We start from the raw sequence: 25748 nt of genomic DNA, 5'->3' as shown, positions 1-25748 counted from the left end.
GAAGTTCATTATTGAAATACGATGTATATTTAGTGTTTTCTATTTCTTTCATGCGTATGGTGTCCATAAATTTGAAACTAGTCAAGAACAAAGCTGAGAGGCATCACATGGTGCCAACTTTTTGTTCTCTTCTCCTCATTATTAATTTGATAGAATAGCAATGTGGGAGATATGGAAAATATACAATAAATGTAAAATAATTGAATGCTGACTAGACTAGATTTTTTTTAGGGAGGGTGAGGAATGTGTTAGTGTTGTTGGTAAGAGGGTGTGTACAGTAATGCTACACTGGTTGTTTGCAGCTAACACTTTCTTGATGGACAATTTGGAAGAAGAGTTACAAATGTTAAAGATTGAGTTTGAAAGAGTGTATTCAAGGATAAAGTTAACTGAATATGAATAAAGTGAAACGGATAACACTAAGTAGTAAAGGGAAATAGAAAGACATAAATGTTACCTGGAGTGAAAGTAAACAATAGAAAGTGGAATGTGTCAGGTACATAGTGGGAGTTGCTGTGATTAATTATACCACAGAGGAGAGGAAGGATAGAAGATTATTAGTAGATTTAGAAATGTATGGAGAGAGAACCATAAGACAGTTGATGAAGATGGATATGTACAGTTTATTTTAGATGACATTATTAGATGGATGTGAAGCTTGGACTCTGGGTGCATGCGGCGGTAGCACATCGGAAGTGACAAATGACGTACAGTACAGTACTTGAGAGCAATATACAGTATTAGGGAAATAGGACGCAGAGAATAGGAAATATGCTTAGGTAAAACTGAGGTATTTAGATGAAATAAGTGTATGACAAGAGATCAGTGAGGTTTTGCTTTGGTGGTTTGGACATACTGGGAGAATAAGAAATGAAAGATTGGTATAAATATTTTAATATTATGTAACAGAAGTGGATAGTAGGTAGGAATGGAATAACCTGAGGGCAAGGGTGATGGGCATCCAAGAAGCAGTAATTTATGTTAAAGGACAGAGAGTATGGCATTCAGTAATATTTGGGTAGGGATGTGTTGATGCTGGGTGATGCTGGTTTGTGAAAAGCAACAAGTAAACCAGATTTGGGGCCTTGCTGTAGAAGGGTGTAACATAACAGAACACAATTTTTGCAGCAGTAAGATTAAATAAGTAACTGGATGAAAGAGATAACTATGTGTTTACTGTATTTGATCTATCTTTAACTTACTTTGCATTATGCAGAAAAATACTATACAGTACTTTTAAGAGCAGAAGAAAAAAATTGCCATTCTTTTGGTAAATAGCAGTGGCTTTTTTATGCAAATTTTTATGGTAAATCAGAAGGTGAATATAATTTTTTTTTTTTTTTTTTTGAAAAATCTGTACATACAACTTGTTGCTCATAGAAGTATGGTTAGTTTTGTAGAAGTTGAAATGTGGTTGGTGAGTTGTCCCGTCTTCTTGGGCTGACCCTTCGCCAAATTCCTGCCTAGGTGACCTTGGGCTAGCTATCCACAATTGTGATGTAGTAAACCATTTTTTGAAGTTCATTGTGTTAAAAGGAAACCTATCCTTTTAACACAACGACTCTTGAGAAATTCAACCAATCTAAGACATCATTAAAAAAGTAAATTTTTACTTTAAGACTTGTCTAAGAAAAATGCCCATTAATGATATTACATTTAGTTAACTGACTGAGAACCTCAACTTACATTAATCTGGCTGCTTGTTGGAAAAGAATACTGTAGTGACAATATGCCAGGTCAGAATAACATACAATTTATCCTCATAAAAGTACGTAGTTGTGTTGGATTATTATCAACCAGAAGTAGTAATGGTGTAGACAATAGTATCCTCAGAACTTGAAGCTGTATTTTTATTTTGCTAGACGTCTTGCTGCACGTAATCTTGTTTGGAAGAATTTCACTATGCTCAACAGGTTCTGACGTACTGGTACGAACATCATTGATAGAGTCTTTGTGAATACTTAAGCCATCATGTTTATTCTGTATATGGAATTTAAAATAAAGTTATTTAGTTCTGAAATATGAAACAAAATTTTTAAAGTTGAAGAGGAGTTGTATTGTTCATTTACCTTGGTTTGTACATAACATGTCTAACATGGCATTTGTTTGAACATGGCATGTCATTAAGAAATGTAGGAGAAAAAAGATGGGGTGTGAAACATGGACTCTATAAGTAAGAAGAAGAAATGAGATGGTGTGTAATTCAAGAGGTGGAAAGTATAAGAGAGAGAGAAGGCTTAAGAAAGAGATAGAAGGATAGGTTAAGATCTAATCACATCCAGTTCAGACTGAATAACTTCCTGTTAATGTTACATTAGTGTTCTACAAGCACAGTGTGTATACAATTACAGCACTGTATATTCATACTGTAAGAACTTATCAAGTTTTCAAGATGAACTATTGTAAATAGAGAAATACTGTACAGTAAGTCCTCACTTAACGTCGTGGTTCCATTCCTGAAAACTGTGACGTTAACGGGATCAATTTGCCCCATAAGAAATAGATAACATACAGGAGCTACGTTGCCCAGCCTTCCTGTGCCCCATAAAATACATTACATGTACAGAAATTCAATGTAATTTTTATAGAAAAATTGTATATACATTTATAAATAAACTAAATCTTTTTGTATTGTACTCACTGATGGACGGAGGTGGTGGAGCGAGTGTGTGGTGGGTAGTGAAGCGAAGGAGGAGGGTGGCGAGTTTAAAACCTCCATTTTCGTAGCAAGGCTAATGGTCTTACATTGCTTCTTCACAACACTAGCATCAGTAGCACTTGATGGGTACTTGGAAGCCATTTCGAATGGTCAGAATACAATATTAAGAGCAAAAACACTTAAACACACACGAACACTGTGGTAGCTTAAAAAAGACTGGCGATGCTTGGGGACGCCTTGATGCTCCGCAGGTGAGAGTGTAGTGCGCCAACATGAGAGAGGGTGATGTGCCGTACAAAGTAGTCCATGACGACGTTATAATGAATAGGCGGGACGGTATCTGAATCATGGGTATCTAAAGAATAGCGACGTTATAACGAAATAACTTTATCGAGCAACGTTGAACGAGGACTTACTGGACTGTACTTTACCCTCATATTATGAAAAACAGACAAACACTTGCAGCTGCTTACTTTTGATTGGTTACTTAAATTTGGGCATAAGGAAACAAAGATAACTGAAGTATAATGGGTGGGCAACAGTGAATTTTATCAGCTTCTTCAAGATCCCGTCACGAATTACAGTAGGTAACAGGACTTGAATGTTACTGTGTGCTAATATACAGTATTTTCAATTTATTATCATGCAGCTGAAGAGCATATTGTTTGCTTCACTGTTGAGCACACTTTGGTGATGGGTGTGGTGTGGTGGGGAGGGAAAGATGATTTGTAAGATGAGTTAGTATGGCGAATATGAGCGAGGTGAATGATCTCCAGGATCATTCCTCAATTCTCAAATACTGTGGAACATTTTAAGATAATCAACACTGTCGCAGAGTGAGTTATTTAAGAATTTTATCATCGTCAAATATCTTGTGAAAGAACAAAGTACAGTACTGTACATTTATCACCAGAAAACTATTTTCTATCATTTAGTTTAACCTGGATAATATTTATTTAATCATGGGTGTTAGTTATTTGTATGATACCTGAAGTATCATGTAGTATATCAACCTCGTTAATTAGACTTGCAGTACAGTACAGTATATGTATGATGCTGTGGGGTGTTAATAAGTCTGTTCAGGTTTGTGTCTGTAATATTGTTGTTTGGAATATATCTCATGAATTGATACCTGATGTTTGATGTAACTTCTCATGAATATGTAACATCAGAACACCAAATTCAAGACCATGTCAAGGCAACATAATGCGGCTGTTGTTTACTGCAGTACTCTTGTTAAACTTATTTATATTGTTAATTCTTTAAATTTATTGGAACAGATCTTGTATTAAATTATACAGTAAATACTGTAATAGTAATGAGCATGTGATACAACAGTACAATATGTAGAAAACTTTCTAGGAGAGTTGGACCATTTTCATCTTGTATAAAGATATATTTTTAATATCATAACATATTTAAGCCCAAGATGAAGAGTTCTTCCATGTAGGAGTGACAATCGTAATGTGTCAGATTTAAACAAAAATATATTACTGAATATTTGAATTTGTGCAGTTAAAAGAAAAAAAATCTATATTTATACTTTTTCACGGCTGAGGAAAAAGAACTTGTCTGTTCATTATGCCAGCTTGGTTCTCCAGGAGTCTAAGGTATAGATATAGTTATGAATGGACTTTATGTCAATAAAAAAATTTTAGGATGCAAGTTTTATTTTTTGCTTGGCAGTTTTGGGATTGTTTCCAGAGTAGAGGGATTGAACTTAACTGATTCATTAAATTCTTATTATGACTGTAAAATGATTTTTTGTTCTTCTCTTTATTTATTGTAAAAAAAATTTAGCTCTGGTTTTGAAGGAAATCAAGAGCTCTTCCTACCACCCTGGCGTCAGTATTGTAGTATCATGGTTTCCCACTTTCACATTGTGTTTAGCTCAGTAGCCTTTAACAGACAAGTATTTGCAGCCACTTGCATTGCTTGTTTAATTGAAACTACAAAGGAATTTCATATTGAAGACCTATAAGTATCCTGAATACTGTACTTGTATGTTATAAATACCTTATCATGATTTTTTTTTGCATAAACAACAGGAATTTTGATATTGTATATCAGTGGTCAGTGTGTGTATGGACCCTCATTCTGTTTCTTTTGAAGTCAATTATTTTAAGGAAAGATTTCACAGTTTTGCAATTATTTCTACTATTTTGCCCTTCATACGGAAATGCGTTGTATTATTTATTTTGATTACTACTGGTGCTGTAATTGCCTTCAATGAGCTTTAGGCAGAATAATATGGGTGAAATTGATGGAGATCTGCAGAATCTGAGTTGAATGGAAGGAGAGTTTTATGTACTGTAATTGATTAAATACCAAGTTAGTGTAACAAATGCCACAGCCTATTTAAAATCAACAGAAAATCTTATGCTTGAATAACAAAAAAAAATAAAATTATTAGCTAGTGGTCGGCATCAGCACCCACCTGCTTGGTGCCACAAGCCATGCTACCAAGGACACAAGATACTTGAAATGCTCTTTAATGCATTTATTTTCTAAGTTATTTCATTTGACTTTAGTCCAAACAGACTTGAAGTGCGTATTAACCGTCATTGCTGCATATGGGGACACCTTGGTGAATAAATTTGACAGCAGTATTTGTCTCAACTCGCTGTCCTTTTTATTTGTAAAAAAAAAAAAGAAGCATAAATTGGCCTAAATTCTTTCCCTGGTATTGTCTAAATCAGTGGTTCTCAACCTTGTTTGCCCCATGCACCCCTTTCACCATATGTCAGGATGTCATTCCCCCTCCTTTCCAAGATTGTCTGCCTCAAAAAGTGCATTCCAAATAATATGCATATAATACTGAAAAACCTTTATTTTTTCCATATTAGTACATATACATTTACAATTTTACATGGATTATTTTTATAGTGAAGTTTTACAAATGAAATGTCAATTGAAAATGTTGATGGATTTATAAAACTTGAATAAAAGTAAAATAGTTTTTTATATTTATAATAAATTACTTAACAGACCAAACTGAAGCATAATGCAATAAACAAAAAGTTCAATAGAATACCAGGATATTGTAAATTTGTAATTAATTTTATTCAGATGAAGATTACAGTCAATGAGAAACCTGTGATTGTTTTTTCTTCGCCAATTCTGGGATACGCGGAGGAGTGCTTGAAAGGGCACAACGCAGGTCATTTTCTACCTCTAATCTACTACGTATTTACAATACGGGTAAAGGAAATTACTGTCCCATCTGCAAAAATGCCGGCAACTTTAAAACTACCCACAGACATTCTTGGGTACATCCAGGGTGTCATCCGTGAATAATAGTGGACAGCGAAATAAAAGTTCGCTGATTTGGGGGCCCCATGTACAGTATTTTATTTACCGGACGATTTATTTTATTTTTTCATTTACTATATTTTGTCATTCTATTTCTTCTTTCCTCTTAAATTAAGTGATTTTGGATGTATATAAGGACTTAGGCTATGATATAGGGGGATTTTAAACATTGTTCTGTAAGTACAGTTTGCACATAGCATGTGTTCCAACATACGTACAAATCTGACTTAAGAACGTCCTCAGGAACGGAACCTGTTCATAAGCCGGGGACCCCGTGTATATGTACTGCATGTTCGTAATTTTCTGATTGCAGGTATCCCTTGAGATACAAATGGGTTAGGTTCCCCCAAGAAACATCCGTTGGGTGAATTTTTTAATCAAATAAAAAAACATGAGAAAAATAGGGTTTGGTTCCCAATGGCAAAAATACCCCAATACTGTACTTACCATACTCCGAAAACACAAAATCGGTTCACAAACAAGATCAAAACCTACAGTGGACATTGTTGTAATTATTTTATGTAAATAAGATGATTCTATACTTGATAGGGAAGTCAACTCTGTCTTATCAGGAGTAGATGACTATTCTTTACTGAGCCCAAAAAGTTGACACCATTTCAAAAACTTAACACAACTCATTGATGAGGTAAAAGTTGATGGAAGGTGTGCTGTTGTGACTCTGCCTTGAAACATTTAAAACAATACAGTAAACACATTGCCTGAAGGACCCAAATGATTCCTCTTGGGTTAACACTAAGTACTTTATCATTGTTATGTTTATTCAGTTGGAGACATTTTGTGTATTATATCAACAGATTTAAGCCACCTACTAGGAATAATGAAGCCCAGCCTGGTAGTACAAGTGTATTAGGTTGAACAAACATCACATAGGCAGCTACAATGCTTAAATGAAAAATGCTGTGATTCTTGGGTGCTAATGTGTATGTAATTCACTAATGACTTGAATGTTGTAATGAGGTACAGTATTAGGATAACAGATTTTGATAAAGTACAATTAGTGAACAGTTCTTCCTTGATCTGAAAGGGAAATGCATTTGCAGAAAACACCTGTTTACATTGGAACAGCCTTAAAGAATACAGGTTTAAATGAAAACCGGGTGTTTATGGGAACGCACATTACATGACTTAAAGTTGACAATGGAAATCGACTTATTTTTCTGCCTAATATAATTAATTATTATTTATTTATTAACATTTAATACATATACCCGGAAATTTTCAGACAACTTCTCGTTAGGGTGACATTCTTTTGGTTTTACTGTTAAAAACATTGTACACTGTATGTTACACACACACACACACACACACACACACACACACACACACACACATACACACACACACACACACACATACACACATACATACATACATACATACTTATATATATATATATATATATATATATATATTCAGTATTGTACTGTACATCTTCTTCCTTAAAGATTATAAAAGAATTTCAATGCCATATCAATGTATTCTTCTGCTGTTATAAACTGTTAAGGTTTACTCTGCACACATCACAGAAAACGAGCCCACCCTGCAGTGAGTCTCCCCCACCACTGTTAAGAGTTCACCACCACACTGCTTCACTAGAGGTTCTTACTATGTCTGATAATAGACAATATTTACATAAGAAATAGTAAATATCTATGAAAAAAATAAAATACTGTAAAAGAAAAACACTAAAAAATATTATCTTTATGAAGATAACCTAACCTAACCAAGTGTTACATTTTGTTGAATAGAATTTATCACTACTGTATGTGCAGATTGACAATAACTCAGGTGTGTTGTTAGAGTGCTCTGGTAAGGCACTTTATATTCAGCTCTGTTTATCTTTATTTTACAGTTTGGATTTTTATAATACAGTACAGTACTGTGCTGTACTTATAACGTGAAACTATCTAGATCATATAAACATAATTAAATGAGTAGTACAGTACTCACCAAACATTACTGTAGTTTTTGCAGCTGGAGACTTGGGCAGTGACCATAAAAAAACTATGTTAAGGTTGATTTCTTTGTCATGTGTTGTTTCTCTTTGCAAATCTTGTTGTATACAGCAACACCTGATGCTGTCATTCCTCCAACCTGTAGACTTCACTCCAGGTTAGGATCCATATTAATCCCTTCATGGATCAGCTCATCAGTGAGTGCTAGGTAATATCAGCTCATCAGTGAGTGCTAGGTAATGAGTCAGCCCCTTCCTCATCAGCTCATACTGCTCTGGGGTTGGTTCTCATTGCTCTGCTCTCTTTCCTCTTCTTGGCATGGGGCTTATGCAGTTCTACCACATCACTTTCCTCAAATTCTTTAAACCAAAACTTTACCCAAGGTCATAAACCTTTAAAGTTGTGAATGTACTTACAGTATTCCATAGAGGCCTCCAGAGTCCAGATGCCATTCATGATAGTGTCTTAAAGTTCATCCCATGAACTCTTGACACTTTTATTGTATGGAGGATGTTTTTACTTTCACCAGAGCTGAAGTATCAGTAATATCCAGTAGTTGAGATAATTTCACTGGTTGAATTATGGGAGTGGTATTTGGTGTTAAAAGCATCACTTGAACATTGCAGTGTATTGTTGGCCTTGTAGTTGGTTAGTAATGCCTTTGAAACTGATGTTACGTTAGTGGCAGTATCATTACACCCCCACTCAAAATCTATCTTCAAACAACTGTGTTGTCATCCAGGCCCTTTTATTGGCTCACCAGTGCACTGTTGGCATAAGTTGGCTAACACCATTTAAAGCTCGTGAATTTTGAGAGTGATACACCACTAATAGATTGCATTTAAAATATCCCCAGCTGCATTGCTGCAAGACAAAGCATCAGGCAATCTTTGGCTACCTTATAGCCTGGAGCTGTCTTCTCACCTTTGCAAATTAATGTTCTTTTAGGCACATGCTTCCAAAATAAACCAGTTTTATCAGCATTAAAATCTTGCTGTAGTATGTATCCTTGAGCCAAGTTATCAGTTTGCCCAGGGTCAGCGCTGTGGCAACCTTACCTGTTTGTTTTATGTTGTGTAGAGACTGATGCTTTCTTAAATCAGTTCTTAATGGTTAAGAAGGGCTCAGCAGTGGAAGATTAAATTTCTTGTCGCAGATGGTTGTGTAGATTCATCGTTTTCTCCTGGGTGGTGTAAGAGCTTAAGCTGTTCGTGGTTAGGCCTGTGACATCACGAGCTACTGATATCCCCAAGTCCAGGTTACGCCCATAAATAAATGGAATAATTCAGCAGAATGTAGGGATATTCTTAAAATGTTTGAGAAGGATACACTTTGTCATACTGAGGCCTCTGAAATCATTTTAAACTGAAGGCAGAGTACTGGAGAAGTCAATCACCCGATTCACAAGATTTTATCAAGGCTTCCTACTCGTAGTGGTCCAGACCCTGATAAACCAACACTTACTATGAGTGAGGAGGTGCCAGATCCTGATGATCCAGAGTATGAGGAAAGCTTTAGTGAGGAGGCTGAAGACATTATGATGAGTGAAACTTTGTGCGTCAGGAGACACTTGTATTGCGGTTCACACACCATTTCACCTACAATCTCCCCTGCTGACTCTCGTTCTGTCTCTCCTGCTGATGGAGCTGTGGCAGGCCCATCGAGGGTGACACCACGGGGAAGGAGGAGCAGAAGTGAGGACAGGGAAACTGAAGATGGGAGAAAGCCTGGTCAATGCAGACCAAGAGCACAAGGTGGGAGAACGTCACAGTTGCCCACCACCGCACTACATACTACCCTACCCCTGCCATCATGCCACCCATGTGGGACCCCCCATGTCTCTTCCACCCACCTGTGGAAAGAAATTTGCCCAGAAAGAATGTCATGCTTGTGCATACAGTCAGTTATAGCCAAAAAAGCACTGGTTAATACTACTGAGTTTTGATCCTGGTCTTCCACTAATACCGCCAAACATTTCTCCAGTTATTTTATTTGTGGATTCCTCACCCTTGATGTTACCTTGGCCAAAAATGAACTGGACTGATTGACTGAACTCTTGATTTTTTCAGTGTTCCTTTTGATTGAGCTTATGCTTGACTCATTTTCAAGTCTTCAAAGTATTTGTAACTTCGGTTTTAATAAACTCAAACAGTGTATACTGTAGTTCAGAAAGGATTTCATATTTTCTAAATATCGCCCATATTTTCTGTAGATGAAAAAAAATTCATATCGTACCGTACTGTACTTGTGCATTCACATTGCAGTATCACCAAGTATTGTTACCATCTGGATGTGTTACCCATCTGCTACCACCATTTCAATTAACTTACACTTACTGTATATGTGACAAATTATCTGAACTTACTATTAATTTTTGATGTTGTTTAGTACCAATCTTTATGCAATACTGATTAATCTGTTTTGATAAAAATCTTAAAATTCTATAAATTATCAAATTAAATTCTTTACTCATCCTCCAGCCCTCTTTTGATGGCAGTCATGAGTTGTTTGTCTCCGCCTGTTCGTACTTGCACTTCCTAACAATAAAAATTTAACCAATTTTCTTTATCTTCTTTAGAATACAGTATTTCTTTACATGCATAAGCTACAGTATAACAATAGATTTTTATTCAATTTTGTGCCTTTTTTAATGTTCAGCCTTCATGTACACCCCATGGAAATTCATTTTTCCCCATGAAACTAGTTGTTTGCCAAACTCACTTGGGGATTTGTCACTCATGAACTAGAAACAGAGGTGTAGGATTAAGAGTTTGCTGGAACACCAAAAGACATTAAACATGAACCTTTTGCTTTCTGTACTGTATTACTACTTTTTGTGTCAACCTCACCAACAAGCATTGATGCTTTGATAACTGAGTTGATGAAATTATTAGTGCACATGATACACTTTCGGTTAATGACAACAGCCAAACATCTCCTACAGGCGGGAGAGGCCGGGTGTGGGAGAAGCAGCGCTAGCCAGGACAGGCCTCGCTTCTAGCTTCAAGGTGCACCACTGTACCTACTGTTCGTACTTCACTCCCAGGAAAGACCATTTGATCATGCACATTCGTACCCATACAGGGGAGAAGCCTTTTGCGTGTCCATATTGCCCATCTCGGTTTGTTCAGAAAGGCACTCTTAGCAACCACATTCGAACTCATACCGGAGAAAAGCCTTTTTCGTGCCCTCTTTGTCCTCAGAGTTTTGCTAGAAATAGTCACTTGAGAAGTCACATGTCAACTCATAAAGGGTATACGACTACTTCTAATCTTTAAGAAACTACAGTATTGTGTAATGTTCTTAGTATTTAGTAGCACTAAAACAGGTAATTTTGTGATATGTAAATATATTTCCCTCTATCATCATTAAGAAGATAACCGTACTTTGATTTTTATAATTGATGAGAGTTAATTATCTCAGAAAACTTCATTGTCTATCGTTAAACTTAATTACGGCATTTATTATATAGTGCAGTATACTCTTCATTTAGCAGTTAAGTTATTTGATTAATATAATTCAGAGCTGTGATACTATAGCCAAATCAGGTTATGTTTTACCTGAAAGCGGATAAAAACAACTTTCCTTGTTTATTGGGTGATAGCTATTTATTTATTTATATGCAGTACATATATTGCAAGCAAGGTTTGGTTTTATGCTCTTTATCCAAATATTGTGATACTCGATTTTAATTTTAGTTGATTTTTTTATTTTATTTTTTTACGTACCCCGTACAGTATTGAAAAATTAAATAAAGACAGTAAATTATTTCCAGAAGAATCGTTTTAATATCCTCTTGGAATCAATTAGAAAATGATGTACTGTACTGTACTGTACAGTATAGATAAAACCATTCACTTAGATTAAGTGTCAAACTTATTGATAACAAAGTTTATTCTTTCTTTAGAACAGAAATACTGTATTGATGAAGTCGTTTAATCACAGTTCCTGTATAATAATTTGATACATTGGGGGCATTGCTCGTGTTTGATAAGGAGCAGTGAGGTTTGAGATCTTTGCTATTGGTAGTCTATGTTTTACCCTGTTGAAATGGGATTTAAGCTTTGAATACTTGTTCAGAAAAATAATTCACTATTAGTGAACTAAGTGTGTATGGGTTACCACAGGAGTGACTTAATCCAATAAGACATCATGAGACTTAACCCATGGTCCTCATCCCAGGTGCTAGAAAAATGTCAGTTGTGGTATTGTAGAATTGTTACTTATCAGATATTGTTCAACTTCTAGGATCATTGACTGAATTTATGACTCAAAGCTGAGAGAATCAGTGGTATGATCTCTGCATTTTAAGACCAACTTTTTGTCCACATTCAGATACTGTGTTTGTTCAATAATAACTCATAGAGAGTGATCTGTAGTTTTGAGGGGTTGAATGCTGTACACTTAGATGAAACCTGAGATGGGATAGTACAGTATTTCTAGATTCATTGCTGTAAATGGAATGAGAGCCCAATGTTAAAAAGGATATTGAAATAGTGGAGTCACTTTGTTGGCTCATGAGGAATGTGACACTAAGATCTAGGGTTGGTTTTACTTAGTGCCGTACTGTGTGTAGAACAAGGGTTGGGTGTGTGATAATACATCAAATAAAGCACAAATTACATAAAGTTTCTTGGTGTATTGTGATTGTCTTACATGAAGGATTTTATTTATTTTTTAACATTAAAGTCTTGCAATAAAGTGGAATATGTTGAGGGAAGGAGGGGAAAAGTTTTTAAGAATACAGGTGCTCCTCTGCTTACGAATGAGTTACGTTCCTGAGGCTTGTTTGTAAGTCCAACTTTACTCTTATAGATATCAAACATATTGTAAAAAATGAAAAGATTATGGATATTTAGTACAGCTATGCCCTTTAATACAGCCTTAAAACCTGGCTCACTCTTCTCCTCTTGGGTAATGTTTGTTCTATCTGGAATTTTCTTCAAAATAATCTAGTCTCATCCACATTAAACACCTGTTCTGGCAGGTAACCCTCTTAGTGATGATGTTTGTATATCTGAAAGTTTGTAAGTTGGACGTTCTTAAGTAGAGGAGCACCTGTACGGTACTTCTCTGTTGGAGTTTTGCATACATGTACAGTTGTGGAAATTTACATAGTAAATATCATGAGGAACACAGATATGTATGTCATCAGTAAGTAATAATTATAATATTTCAGAAACAGTATTAGTTTACTTAGAGCATAAATAAGAGCAGCAGGAGTGAAAATGTACATGGAGCTCGAGAGTAAAAGAGGAATATACAGTAAAGCAAATATTACCTCCAGGGGCACAACATGACACATTTTCCATAATGTTACCTCTAGTATAGTAACATTTGATATTTTTGTGCCATCACAGTGAGTACAGTCCATCACAGTGAGTACAGTAGTTGCCTCAGCAGGTAGTGTTTCTCTCACTTCTTCATCCGACCATTGGTTTCTCTATTGTTCGTTTGTTTATGTTTAATATTTTGTCTTGGTGGATGAATTTCAACTACCCGGTAGATTTAAACAATTGTCATCACTTGGGAAAGGTATCTTGCTTTTCAGGTCAGTATACACTTCTTGTATAGTAACTAGTACAGTTATATAATTCTAATTATTTTCTATTCCTGGACACAGTTTTTTTTTTAACTGTATGGGTGGGTGGTACAGTCGTGGTCAAAAGTCCCCCCCCTCCCCTCCCAGTGAAACTGAGTCACGGGAATGAATCTCCAAACTTAATTACCCAGACCGTCATCTGGTGTGGATGTGTTGTTTTGCTTCATTTGGGGTTGATACTGCTTCAGTTTGGGAGAGTGCAAACTTTTGACCCCTACTGTACAGTACTGTAATTAAAAAGAAATATTGTTATGCATGTCACAGTACACAGTGATCATCTCTACTGGAATCTCTTTTACACTCAAGAAAGATCAGGTTGATGGAGGTCGACCACATTTGTTGTGTTTTAACGTACGCTTTGGATTCTCTTGTCAAAATTTTGACTTACTACCTGTACTGTGCTCTCGATCACAACACTATATGCACACACAAGAGGACTCGTAAATTTGTATCACTTGTACACACTTTTATTTCCTTTATCAATTGTAGTTTTGAAATTGAGGCATAGTGTCTGTTAGTTAGATGTATGTACTGTACATTATTGTCAACAAGCTTGAAATAATATCACTTTAAAATAAGTATAAATGTTGTCTCTAGTTTCTTGTTAGGATTTATTTGAAGGTCTCATAACTATAATTCAGATACATTTCATGTGACTTTGAACGTACCTTCTTGTATATACAGTACTGTGTAGATTTTCATTATATTGTACGTGATTTACGTGGTCAATTACTGGAAACAAAACACAAATTAATCGATATTTAATTAGACCCAATTGTTTGAATACTGCAGTAAAACCCTTAACTTATTCACTTTGTTTCCAGTCCAATTCACCTTTTATGTAGTCTACGTCTCCCTCCCCCCTCCCTTCTGTAGCTTCATTTACAGATTTCTAAAATTTTGTAACTGATCGATCCTTCATTTAATAGTCAACATTTTCTTAATACAATAACTTGGCACTGTTTCTTCACTCTTCTCCCTGTCAGCTCGCAAAAATCCTGAAATACCACTTGTGTATGTGCAGGATGTTAAAGGTACAGGTATTTTGAAAATTATGCAGTACTGTATAAGCACATTTTATTTATTATGTAACTGCCATTATTATTGGATTTAAGTTCATTTACAGTCAGTACCTCATGCCCTCTCTTTGGTCTTGAACCCAGTTAATGAATTCTTGTTGAACCAGAATGACACAAGTACAAGGTGTAATGTGTAATAACAAGATACAGATAGTCAGTTTATGTAGTGAAGGAAATTAAAAGGTAGAGTTAGCTTAGTTTTCAGTCAAGTCCTTCTCATGCAACATGGCTGTTAAGTTATATGTACTGTAGTGCAGCATTGGGTGTGTTTTGCAAGTAGGCTGAATGAATTCAAGTTAATGAATGAGTAAAGATGTTACTGTAGTGGAAGCATGTTTGAGGGACATAGACACATAATTGATGCACTGAATAACGAAATTAAATTTTTTACTGTTACATATTTTAAAACTAAGAGACCTTTTATCATTTTTGTGGTAATGATTTGCTAGAATTTTTGTTCATTTAATCCAGAAACTCTCTGAGTTATAACTGGAATTATGACATGAAATGTCACCGTTGTTGACTTTTGGTGAATGACGAAAGCCAAACATTTCCTACAGGCAAGAGAAGACAGTGAGACACCTGGTGGAGGAGCCACAGGACCCAGGACAAGTCATACTTCTACCTCCAAGTTGCACCAGTGTACCTACTGTTCGTACTCCACGTACAGGAAAGACCATTTAAAGATACACATTCGTACCCACACAGGGGAGAGACCATATGCGTGTCAGTATTGTCCTTCTCGATTTATCCAAACAAATGCTCTCAGAAAACATCTTCTCACTCACACTAGAGATAAAGTAATGCTTCATCAGTGTACCTATTGTTCATACTCGACTCCCAGGAAAGCCACATTGATCATTCATATGCGCACACACACTGAGGAAAAATCATATTCCTGCAAATACTGTACCCTTCAATTTTCCAGCTCTAGTGCTCTCCAGTCTCACATTTGTACCCATCCTACAGAAAAAGTATTTAGATGTTCAATGTGTCCTCAAGTATTTGATCACTATAAAGCATTGAAAACTCACATGTTGAATCATAAATAGAGAAAATATTTTGATATCTCTTCAGAAAATATAATGGCTGTCTTGTTCCTGAGAGGTCACCTGCCTGCCTTGTCTGAGGAGCTACAGCATGTGCATTCTGAGGCAGGGATGTAGTTAATTTACAATAATTGAAAATTGGTGTAAGCAGCCACTCATCCACGTGAACTAGAGTTTGTGGCAAGCTCCAGCCCTGATCCAGTGGAGGTTTTGTAAACCAGCTCTATAACACATACATCATGACTAATCCTGGACTAGCTTGCTTGGCTTTAATTCTTTAAACATAAGCTTGGGAATCATGCAACAAACCACACATTTCCCTCCCTGTACTGTACCATGATGTCAGCGTATGTTGCTTACATTTTACTGCACTCTGCACTAGATATTCTCCTCATTTTAAATTTCTTAACTTGATAATGTTTACCAGTGGTCTAATTCATTGGTTTTCAACTGATGGTGTACATACCACTAAAGTCTTGTTCTGCTGTGTTTAACTGGGGTTTTAAGTGTAGTGATACAAGGTGGTGGAGAGACAGGTTGGTGGAGAGTGGCTCAAAAAGGTTGGTAACCACTAGTTTATTTTAAAGTTTGTTATGCATTGAGTGGTGATTGATAATTATTTGGTGATTTCTGGTCACTGCAAATGTAAATGTTTTTGTAATGACCCTAGTGGGAGCATGCACAGCAGGTGTGGAGCTGACATGTCCTAAATCCTAAACTGGTGTGTTTTAGTCACAGTAACAGTCTACATCAATTGTGTTTTTCATGTTAATGTTATTTGAAAGGAGATCAAGTAGTTAGCCTGCCTCCTTTAGAGTAAGTGAAGCTTTTTTTCTACTAATTCAGACTTCTAAAGTTAGAATCTCAAGAGGTTTGCAGTTTTAGGACATATTTGAACTTTGTCTCTTGTTTCTTTCCTCAAATGAGTCAGCCTTTAGGCAAAGTCACAAATTTCTATGAAAGAATGAGATGCTTAGATTTAGGCCTAAATGTAATTCCTTCCCAGGGTGTAAGGAAGTGAATGGTTTTCATCATTCTCTCTGCCCACTGAATATAGTCACTATGAGTGTTAAAATTATAAAACATTTCCAACAACAGGCATTGACTATCATCTTAAATTAAAAAGATGAGTATCTAAAGTAAACATCTCTGATTATCAAGGACATAAAATTAACACAGTACAATTTTGTGGCCATAGTACAGTACATGATAGTGGCATCACTTCTGCTATGGCTCTTTTACTTGGGATGTCCCTTTTCTCAGCTCTTAAGAGATGCTTGGTTGTTTACTAAAACTTTGGTTGGCAGTTACAGGTACATCGAAGTACTGCCAACACACTATGTGGTGCTGAGGAGTTAGTAAGAACAGTTTCCTTGTAGACCCACCATTGTCTCTGTAGTTGGGTTGACTCTCCTAGTGAGGTGTGTGTCATAGTAACAGTTGGGCATTTGTACTTCCTCTACAACCTGAGTTGTTTAGTGGACAGCATAAGACCTAATTGGGGGAGTGATCTTATTACTCTATAACCTTGTGTGGTTAACTGGTTAATGCCAAGCAATTTTATTTGGGTCAGAGGTAACTCGGGATACAAGGGATTAACTAGCAAGGTTCTGGAGCCTGGTGTTTCACCCCATAGAGTTGTCTGGGCATACAGGCGTTGCTTGATCCTGTCTCAGCAATTAGAATGGGACTAAAAGGACCAATCCTACTTTCATCTACTACCAGGAGAAATTTCTTTGTCTTGGATTTTCTCACAAATTTCATATCTTAAAAGAGATATTATGAATCTTACCCACTCCTTGAAAAGAATTTTACTCGGTTAATTACTACTAGCACTTTAAATATTTGTTCTTCTTGAATTTTTGCCCTATCTTTTTGGGTGCTCTACTGCTGATAATGAATTAATGTTACATTTTGCACAGGGGGCCTCTCAAATTCTCGGGGGTTGGGTTCTCAAAATGGCTGCAATTCGCCAAATCCGCGAATAACATGCAGACGGGGAGGGGGGGGGGTACATTTTTACTTGTGTAGAAAGAAATGCATATTCCCTATATGTGTTTACCCTTAGGACAATTATTTTTTTTACCTCTATTGTATATACTGTATGTGTGTGTGTGTAGAAACACATACATACAAATAAATAATACAGTAATTGGAAAATCCTCTCACAAATAATCAGAAACAAATTTATTAAAAATGTGAGTCTACCCTCAAGTCCTTGCTCTATTGATAAAGTAATAAAGCACGGACTTGAAGGTAGACTGTCACATTTTTAATAAATTTGTTTCTAATTATTTGTGAGAGGATTTTCCAATTATTATTTATTTGTATGTGTTTTGTGTGAGTGTGTCTGCATACACACACATATTTACAATACAGGTAAAGGAAATTACTGTTTAGAACTAATGGCTCGCTGTCCCAGCCTTGAAAATGCCGGCAACTTTAAAACTACCCACAGACATTCTTGGGTACATCCAGGGTGTCATCCGCGAATAATAGAGGACCGTGAAATAAAAATCCGCGAACTTGGGGGCCCCCATGTATTCCAAAGTGTACAGTTTCTGTGTCACCAAAAAGGGTTTTATATTTTTGAACATGGAAGAAAATTGTTCTTTCCATGTTCCACAAGTCTTTAGTAATTTTCATCTACTGTCATGCATATCACTTAGTGTGAATCACCAAACATAGGCTGCATCCATATTCTGTTAATGAATCTAGATACAACACAACTCTGTGTCAGAAATTGTTCTGCTTAACAAGTAAGCTGTGAAATGGTCTTCCAGTGAATGTCTTGGATGAAGATATTGCTAATTTAAAGAAAGCATGAAACAGTATTCTTAGGGAGAAATAATGGCACTCTGTGTCTTAGGCAGGACACTAAATGTTAATGATATTAATAATAATAGTGATGAATAGGTATATTTATGGAATAGTGTCTACAGTACAGTAGAAGTCCAAAAATCCGGACTGCTTGGGGATTGGGTCGGTCCGGATTTTCGGATTTTCCGGATTCTCAGGCAGTACTTTTAAAATTAAAATTTAAGTAGGAAAAAAGAAGAGATGAACAGGTACATTTTGATAGTTTATTCATAAGCAAGTAAAGCATGCTTCATTTATCAAAACGAGCAGTTTTAAAGAAAAATAAAGTCAACACTTGACAAAAATGTAAAGAAACTGTCTAATACCATGAAGAGTCTTGAAATTCCTAAGCCATCCATCACAAAATGCGCACTCTGATTCAATGTTCATTTGCTCCTTAAAAGACTTTGCTTTGGCAATAAGCATCGGCCCAGAAATTGTCATACCTTCTGATCGTTTTAACAAAAACCATTCGTGCAACACTTTATCAAGATTTTCTAATTTGGGCCAATATAAACTTTTTCTTTCAGCAATTTTAATGTAAGGCTCAGAAGAAGCTGTGAATTCTAGAATTTTATTCTTTGCCTTTTTTATATCATAAATTGTAGACTTTCCAATGTTGTATGTTTCCATTAGATCAGTATTGCTCACATTACATTCTAGTTTCTTAATTATTTCAAGTTTGTTACTCAATTTCAATGTGTTCTTCTTTTTCTTCACACAACGAAGTTTATCTACTTTAGGGGCCATTATTATGGGCTTGTACTCTGTACATGGAAAGAGTAGGACTCAAAATTACATACGTTGTCACAGTTTGATTGCTTGTTTTAAAGTGGCGATCGTGTGGTCGTTTGTTGTCGCTGTGCAGCTGTGGCATTCACGCATGCACACATACACAAAAGATTTATAGTGCCTCAAATTTTACATTTCAGTTCAAGCTAATTACAAAACTAACAAAATTAGCTACCTATAATTTACAATTAATTTTATTATTAGAATTATGTAAATTAATTTTTTAAAGCAACTCCATTCATTCACATAACCCACAAAAGCCCGCTAAATTTAAAAAGTTTGAGTTTTCGAAAAGTCTGGATTCTCGGGTGGTCCGGATTCCTGGCATCCGGATTTTTGGACTTTTACTGTATAGAGTATTGAACAAAAGGTTTGACCCAATGAAATTTACATCAGACTGTGTGATGCTAGTGTGTAGTTTCTGTATGATAAGTTTTCTTTCATTTGTAGTGAATATTTCCAAGGTAGAATTTTCTGTTTTCTTGACATATGATCACCTCCTCTTTCTGATCTGGTTTGGAATTTTGCAGGTCACTTGAAGAATGACTCAATGGCCATAAAATTAAGGATTGTAGTATGAAATCCCATTTTATGGCCAAGAGGAAGTCAGGTGGTTTGGAACCCTCCCCTCTTATACTGTAGTGGGTTCCCCTGTTGGTAGAAATGTAAGGTTTGTTGTGTGATTCCTAACTTTATGTCTGAGAAAACCAGAACTTGGATTGTTGTGGTGTGTGTGTTGACTCACTGGCTTACAAAGTGACTACTGGATCAGTCTCAACATTTGCAGTGACCTTGGCTTGAATGACAGAAAGGTTGCTGATAGCATTTGCCTTTTATGGACATTATCCCAGCCTCAGAATACAAAGTGTGAAGTCCTATGAAGAAGGCAGTTGATCTGAGCAGGCTGTTTGAATTTATTCCTCTTGGCCATAAAATGGAATATCTCTCTGAAAAGTTAACAGTAGAGAATTCCATGCTGTATTTATAGTGTGCTCAAGTATGAGTTTGCTTCAAACTAGTGTGCCAATGTTCCATATGATCTCATTACACATTACAGTACTCATAATGGTTTTCATTTTATCATTAATCATTACAAATTCTGTACCGTACTACCAATTTGGCATAATATGGTACCTGAAATAATGCTTTAAATGTCATGATATTATTTTTACGTCGACCTTTTTTAATATAAAACCTGATACAGTATTGTTCATTACAGTACAGAGTTTGTGGAATATCACCTTAGAATAACATTAATCATAGATACGGTACATCTTTTTTCTTTTTTTTTAATTTTAACCTGTTATAAATCGCAATACTGTATAGTACATTTTGGTATATGGGTTGACACCATTTTATGTATACAATCTTTGTACCATTTTAAACCCTGAATGTGAGGATTTTTTAGTGCAACATCGTTAAGCTCTTCCCCGAATGTTTGTTACTTTATAAATTGTAAGATAAATAGCATGAGATGTGATATATTGAGAAATGTAAACTGATGTCAGTTCCATTTTCTCTCGTTAGTAATCTACCCAAGTTCCATGATACATAACATGTAGCATTGGATTGGTACAACTGATTGTGTGTGTGTGTGCGTGCGTGTGCACGCGTGTTACTAGCAGCTCTCAGAATCACCTGGTACAGTACTTCATATATTTACTTGGCTAAACTTGTTGCTGGTACTTAATAAAATATACCCCCCAGGACCCACCCCCTCCCACTCTCAGCTATTCTTGAGAAGTATCTCTTGAACACTGCCAAGTTTCTCTTGAGACCAAGGTTGGGGGGAATGTTATATTTATTTGTGTTCATAGCAGCTATGTTGGTTGGTATGAGTGCATAAAGTCTCATGAAAAAGAAGCTGAAATCAATAAATTGTTCATTGCCCCTGATTTTGAATGTTGCTAAGTGAAACATATGACCTCTACATACAGTACTGTACTACTGCATTATGTCACAACGATTCACATTTATGATTAATTTGTCTAGTTTGAGATTCCTTCCACCATTCACCTGTTTTACTGTTATATACACAGGGGTAAATCCAAGGGGTCCTGGGGGTCCAGTCCCCCCTTTTTCATCAGAAAATTCTAATATTACTATTTCTTTAATGCAGTACAGTATCATACTCAGGCAATTTGTATGGTAAAAAGTAATTGCTATTGTCCTCAGAATATCTCCTAATATCAAGTGCACATGGCTTCAAAATGTGCCCAAAATGCCCATGATATTGGTCAGATTAAAAAAAATTCTGGGGGCTTACAGCTGGGTGGGCTCGCTGTGCACTCCAAATCCCCACAACTTTTGGACCCCCCTCCCCTTGATATTCCTGGATCTGCCCCTGATACACTACATTATATCTCAGCTGTGTTTTAACCAAATCTCAGAATCTGTTATGTTTTTAACTTTTTTCTTTTTATCTTCGTGTACTCTGTTACAAAATCTCCATGAGCAAGCCATTGTCCCTCATACACTCCTTGTATTCATGATATTTCAATATGCTCAATCCACAAGTAGCATCTCAGTACTGTACAATATATGCATTTTTGTAAAGATTTCACCTCCTTTCTTTTTTCATATCCATAATTCCTATAGGAGTGTTGGTTCTGGCTCCTGCCACCATGGAAGGAAGGAAGGGGAGTCTTGCTTTCCGTCCACATGTCCGTCTGCCCATGTGTCTGAGAGTTGTAAATATGATAGCTCAAAGCTCAAATTAATATATCTCAACAAGATATTAGATCAATTCACAAATTATTCATCCATAAATTTGTGAGATACCAACTCACACCACCACCAAGTAGGGGGCTGTCTGCATTCTTTGGCAGGGACACAGCCCTATATGGATTAGTAAAAGATTATTGAGACAACCAATGACGTGATGAATCAATGGCTTGTTAAGGTGATCCATCACCCATGACCCTGCTTCACTCCAAAAGGTACAAAGTCAAATGGTCACAAGGACAAATCCCTTACCCGTTTCACATTACAGTACATACTGTGCAGTACAGTACTTGAATTCAAGTACCCAGCGACAAGCTTGGGTTTGAAATGCAAATCTCACAATTTTTCTTGCTTCCAAGCTGTCAACATGTGTTACACCAATTCCTCTGTATGTATCATTATGTATCATGGAGCAATAAGGTTGTTGCCTACACTTTGTGTTTTCTCATGAAGGCAGCACTCTATTGCCCTAGTTTTGTATGTTATGAGGTGAGTTGTTTCTCACCTGATGCTTGATGAAAATCAATATGATGAGGAGTTGTAACAGCCACAGCTCTGGAGTGATGTGTACTTTTACTTAGAACATACCTTGTAGTAAGGCTGATAAGACAGTCTTGTGTCAATTCTTCCAAATTTTCTTGATGTTTTGGCTTGGTTTTAATGTCACAATGTAAAAAGAAGACAAAATTGGACCTACTGTTTATTTCTCCATCAGTTTTGAGGAGGTATGTTAGGAGACCAGTCACCTAAGGAGTGTGTGTGGTGTGTGGGGCTGAAGTTGGTTGAGCCATTTGGGGAGGTTAAATAAGCCCCCTCCTTATCAGAAGTTTCAGGTGACTGATTCAGCAGGTGAAGTTAAACCTTTGAGTGGGAATGTGATCTACAACCACAGACCTGAGGGATGATTATTGATGGTCCTTTTTCATAGAAGCTTGAGGAAATTTTTTACCTTTTCTTTGAGTTAGAGATACTGTTCTTCTGGTTCAGAGTTTTTCCTTTTGAGCTGAAAGTACAGTACCTTTACTGTAGTTATGTGAAGCTGCACAAGATAATTTGGACTCAGTTTACTTCTGGATCATTAGAAAGAAATTTAAGATCTTTAGTATCATCTTCAATGATGACTGATTTATTCTTGGCATATCTCAAGACTTAGTTTGTTGGTGTGCTGTAATGGTGATCAGATACTCGTGGATTGGAATTGTTGGCCACCTGATTTATATATTTTACAGTCCTTCCTTTTTCCTTTCTCCATGATGCAGGAATTGGCTTCCTCTACAGTTTGAGCTTTGTTCAGTCTCTTAATTTTTCTTTCCATATTTAACTCAGAAATTTAGTATAGAAGCTATTCATTTTTTTATTCTTTTGAAGCTTTGTATACAATACAATACTGTAAATGGGTTTTTCTAGGGTCATCTTGTTTCCCAAGTCTTGCGTAGATTAGTTTTAGGTTCGGTGAAGGTTTTGGGTTATTAGTATTGGTGTCACTCCTTGTATTTCTTCTTTGTTCTTTTTAATTCTTCCCATTCTTATTGTCAGCATGAAATATACATGATTTATGTATTTCATACCATTTCACCTGACTCATCTTTCCATGGACTAATGTGGTCCACTGTTACTTGTGGGAGAGGGGGTGGGGCCTAAGTGTCTTTTAAATGGAAAACTATCAGGAAAAACAAACTACAAAAAGTGTTATTCCTTCACTTGATTTGCATTTTCCTTGAGGTAAATAATTTTCTTTCTATAGAGATATTTTGTTAGTTAGCTGGTTAATCTGGACCTCTATCCTTAGTGTTACCATCTATGGTTACTGACAGCTCATTCTGTCAAGAGGTTTCAGGATAACATTTAATGACCTTGTGTTGGGGAGTTTACATTACATTCCACATCTCTATATTGTAGTAAATAATGATGAAAGGGTCAGCACTACTAGAGGGAATGCCCATCTAATTGTGGAGCTTTTTGCAGCACTGCCTCCATCATCTTGTTTAACTGGCTTTGGTTTACAAGAGTTGCCTGGGTAAAGAACATAAGCCAAATATGAAGATTGATCCTGAAAAAAAAAAATTCTGGCAGAGATCATACCCTCCCTCCTCCCCTGGATATGTGATTTAATCAGCTGGTGCTGAATTCAGCTTTCTTGATTGACCTGGAGCAAAGGTGGCAGACTTGGCTGTGGAACAAAGTGAAGATTGAGGAGACACACCTCTACTAAAACACCTGCTCTTCCTTATTTTGGGTCAGTGGGTGTGACTGGGAGGAAAGGGTAATTGGTTTTGGGTTAACACATCAACCCTGGGTGATGTAATGGGGGTTGTCTGAGGACATGGAACCACCAGGAAGCAACCTGTGTCATGAGACCTGTTGGCTAAAGGCTCTACCAGGAAATAATGTGTGATGATCAGTCCTCCATTTTCCAAAGGTGCTGGATATCCTGGGCTTTCCTGATGCTGTAACTGGCTTCTGGATTTTGAAGATTATTCGGCATTTTTCGTGTCATTGATATTACTCTCATTCAGTATTAAATACCAAGTTTACATTGAGCAAGAAGGAGTTTTATATCATAAATTTTATTTCATCTTTGAAATAAGTTAACTCTACAGCTATTATATGTTGTATTGTATTCCTTTCCTATTTGTGTGAGATGAATCTTGTGGTGTAGAAATTCAGAGAAGAATGGTGCAAGACTTGTAGAGAGTGTAAGAAAAGGAGCAAGAATAACATAATTATAAACAGCTACAGTACTTGTTCATACTTACACTTGCAGTTGGTAAACTGGATATTATTACCCATACTGTACAGAGTAAAAACCGTGGATCCCTGAAATCCATGGTTGGTGAGGGTCTACTGTATTTGATTCACAACTGTACAGTAAAATAATTTGATGTCATAGCAAGTTGATTCACCAGACTAATTTGTGTTTCCATTATCACAAACAACAATTCCACTGTACATGATACACAGTCATTTTCTGAGTCCAGATTAAGCATACCGTATTTTATTTATTTCTATAACCTGGTATTAATAATGTTAAACATATTGAATATTTTGGTGTCTGTCTTTATTTACAGATACAGTAGTATGTTTGGTAATGTATATCCTTGAGATCAGAAATGCCATAGCTGACTACCAATAGTAGATTATATATGTGTCTCACCACTTTAAGGGCATATCATCACAGATATGACCTGTTACAGAGAAAGTCTTGCTTTAGATGAAGTTAACTTTGCTTTGTGTGTTGTATGTTGTTAGTGCCTGAAGTGGTGTAATTTAAGTTGCTTGTGTAGGTGACTAGCTTAAAAGACATTGGAGGTGTATTTATATTTTATTTGTATTAAGGTATATTGTAGTATTATTACAACATTGAAGTTATTGTGTTTGTACTTTGTTTCCTAAATAAAATGTTTTTAATTTTACATACAATAATTCAGGTCAGTGATAAGAGAGAAGCTAAATTAATACTTGTTAGCAGAATGCTTATGATAGGTGTCAGGTTGAAAAGGAACATCAAATACAAGTTGTTTGGAGGTAATTTGTTGGTAGAAACACATCCTTAGGATGATAAGGAGATACCTAGTACAGTACCTGCATCTACCTCAAGAAGATTTTGGGTGGTATGGAAATTTTATGTACTGTACGGTATTCCGATTAATATAAAAGTATTAGTCACTTGGGGTTTCTTATGCAAGGCTCTACACA

General features: G+C 36.2%; 1 protein-coding gene across 9 annotated transcripts in view; it reads left to right on the top strand.

Annotated features, from left to right (window-relative positions):
* The window catches only part of LOC121873841 (zinc finger and BTB domain-containing protein 46-like), a 71480-nt gene that overhangs the window by 10566 nt on the left and 35166 nt on the right, over positions 1-25748 (top strand). Inside the window, exons 6-8 of one of the 9 annotated variants that reach the window (XM_042377601.1) lie at positions 2988-2993; positions 9644-9650; positions 10894-11630. The exons of 7 other annotated variants lie outside the window; for them this stretch is intronic. In XM_042377601.1, coding sequence (XP_042233535.1) covers positions 2988-2993; positions 9644-9650; positions 10894-11225 — 345 coding nt within the window. In that variant the 3' untranslated portion in view covers positions 11226-11630. Of the gene's footprint in view, positions 1-2987; positions 2994-9643; positions 9651-10893; positions 11631-15188; positions 17637-25748 lie in introns of those variants that run through there. One more of the 9 variants, XM_042377598.1, reaches the window with a different exon arrangement.

Source organism: Homarus americanus, unplaced genomic scaffold (genome assembly GCF_018991925.1).
Source record: "Homarus americanus isolate GMGI-L3 unplaced genomic scaffold, GMGI_Hamer_2.0 scaffold25827, whole genome shotgun sequence".
Lineage (NCBI taxonomy): Eukaryota > Metazoa > Arthropoda > Malacostraca > Decapoda > Nephropidae > Homarus > Homarus americanus.
This window is presented reverse-complemented; position numbering and strand designations above follow the sequence as displayed.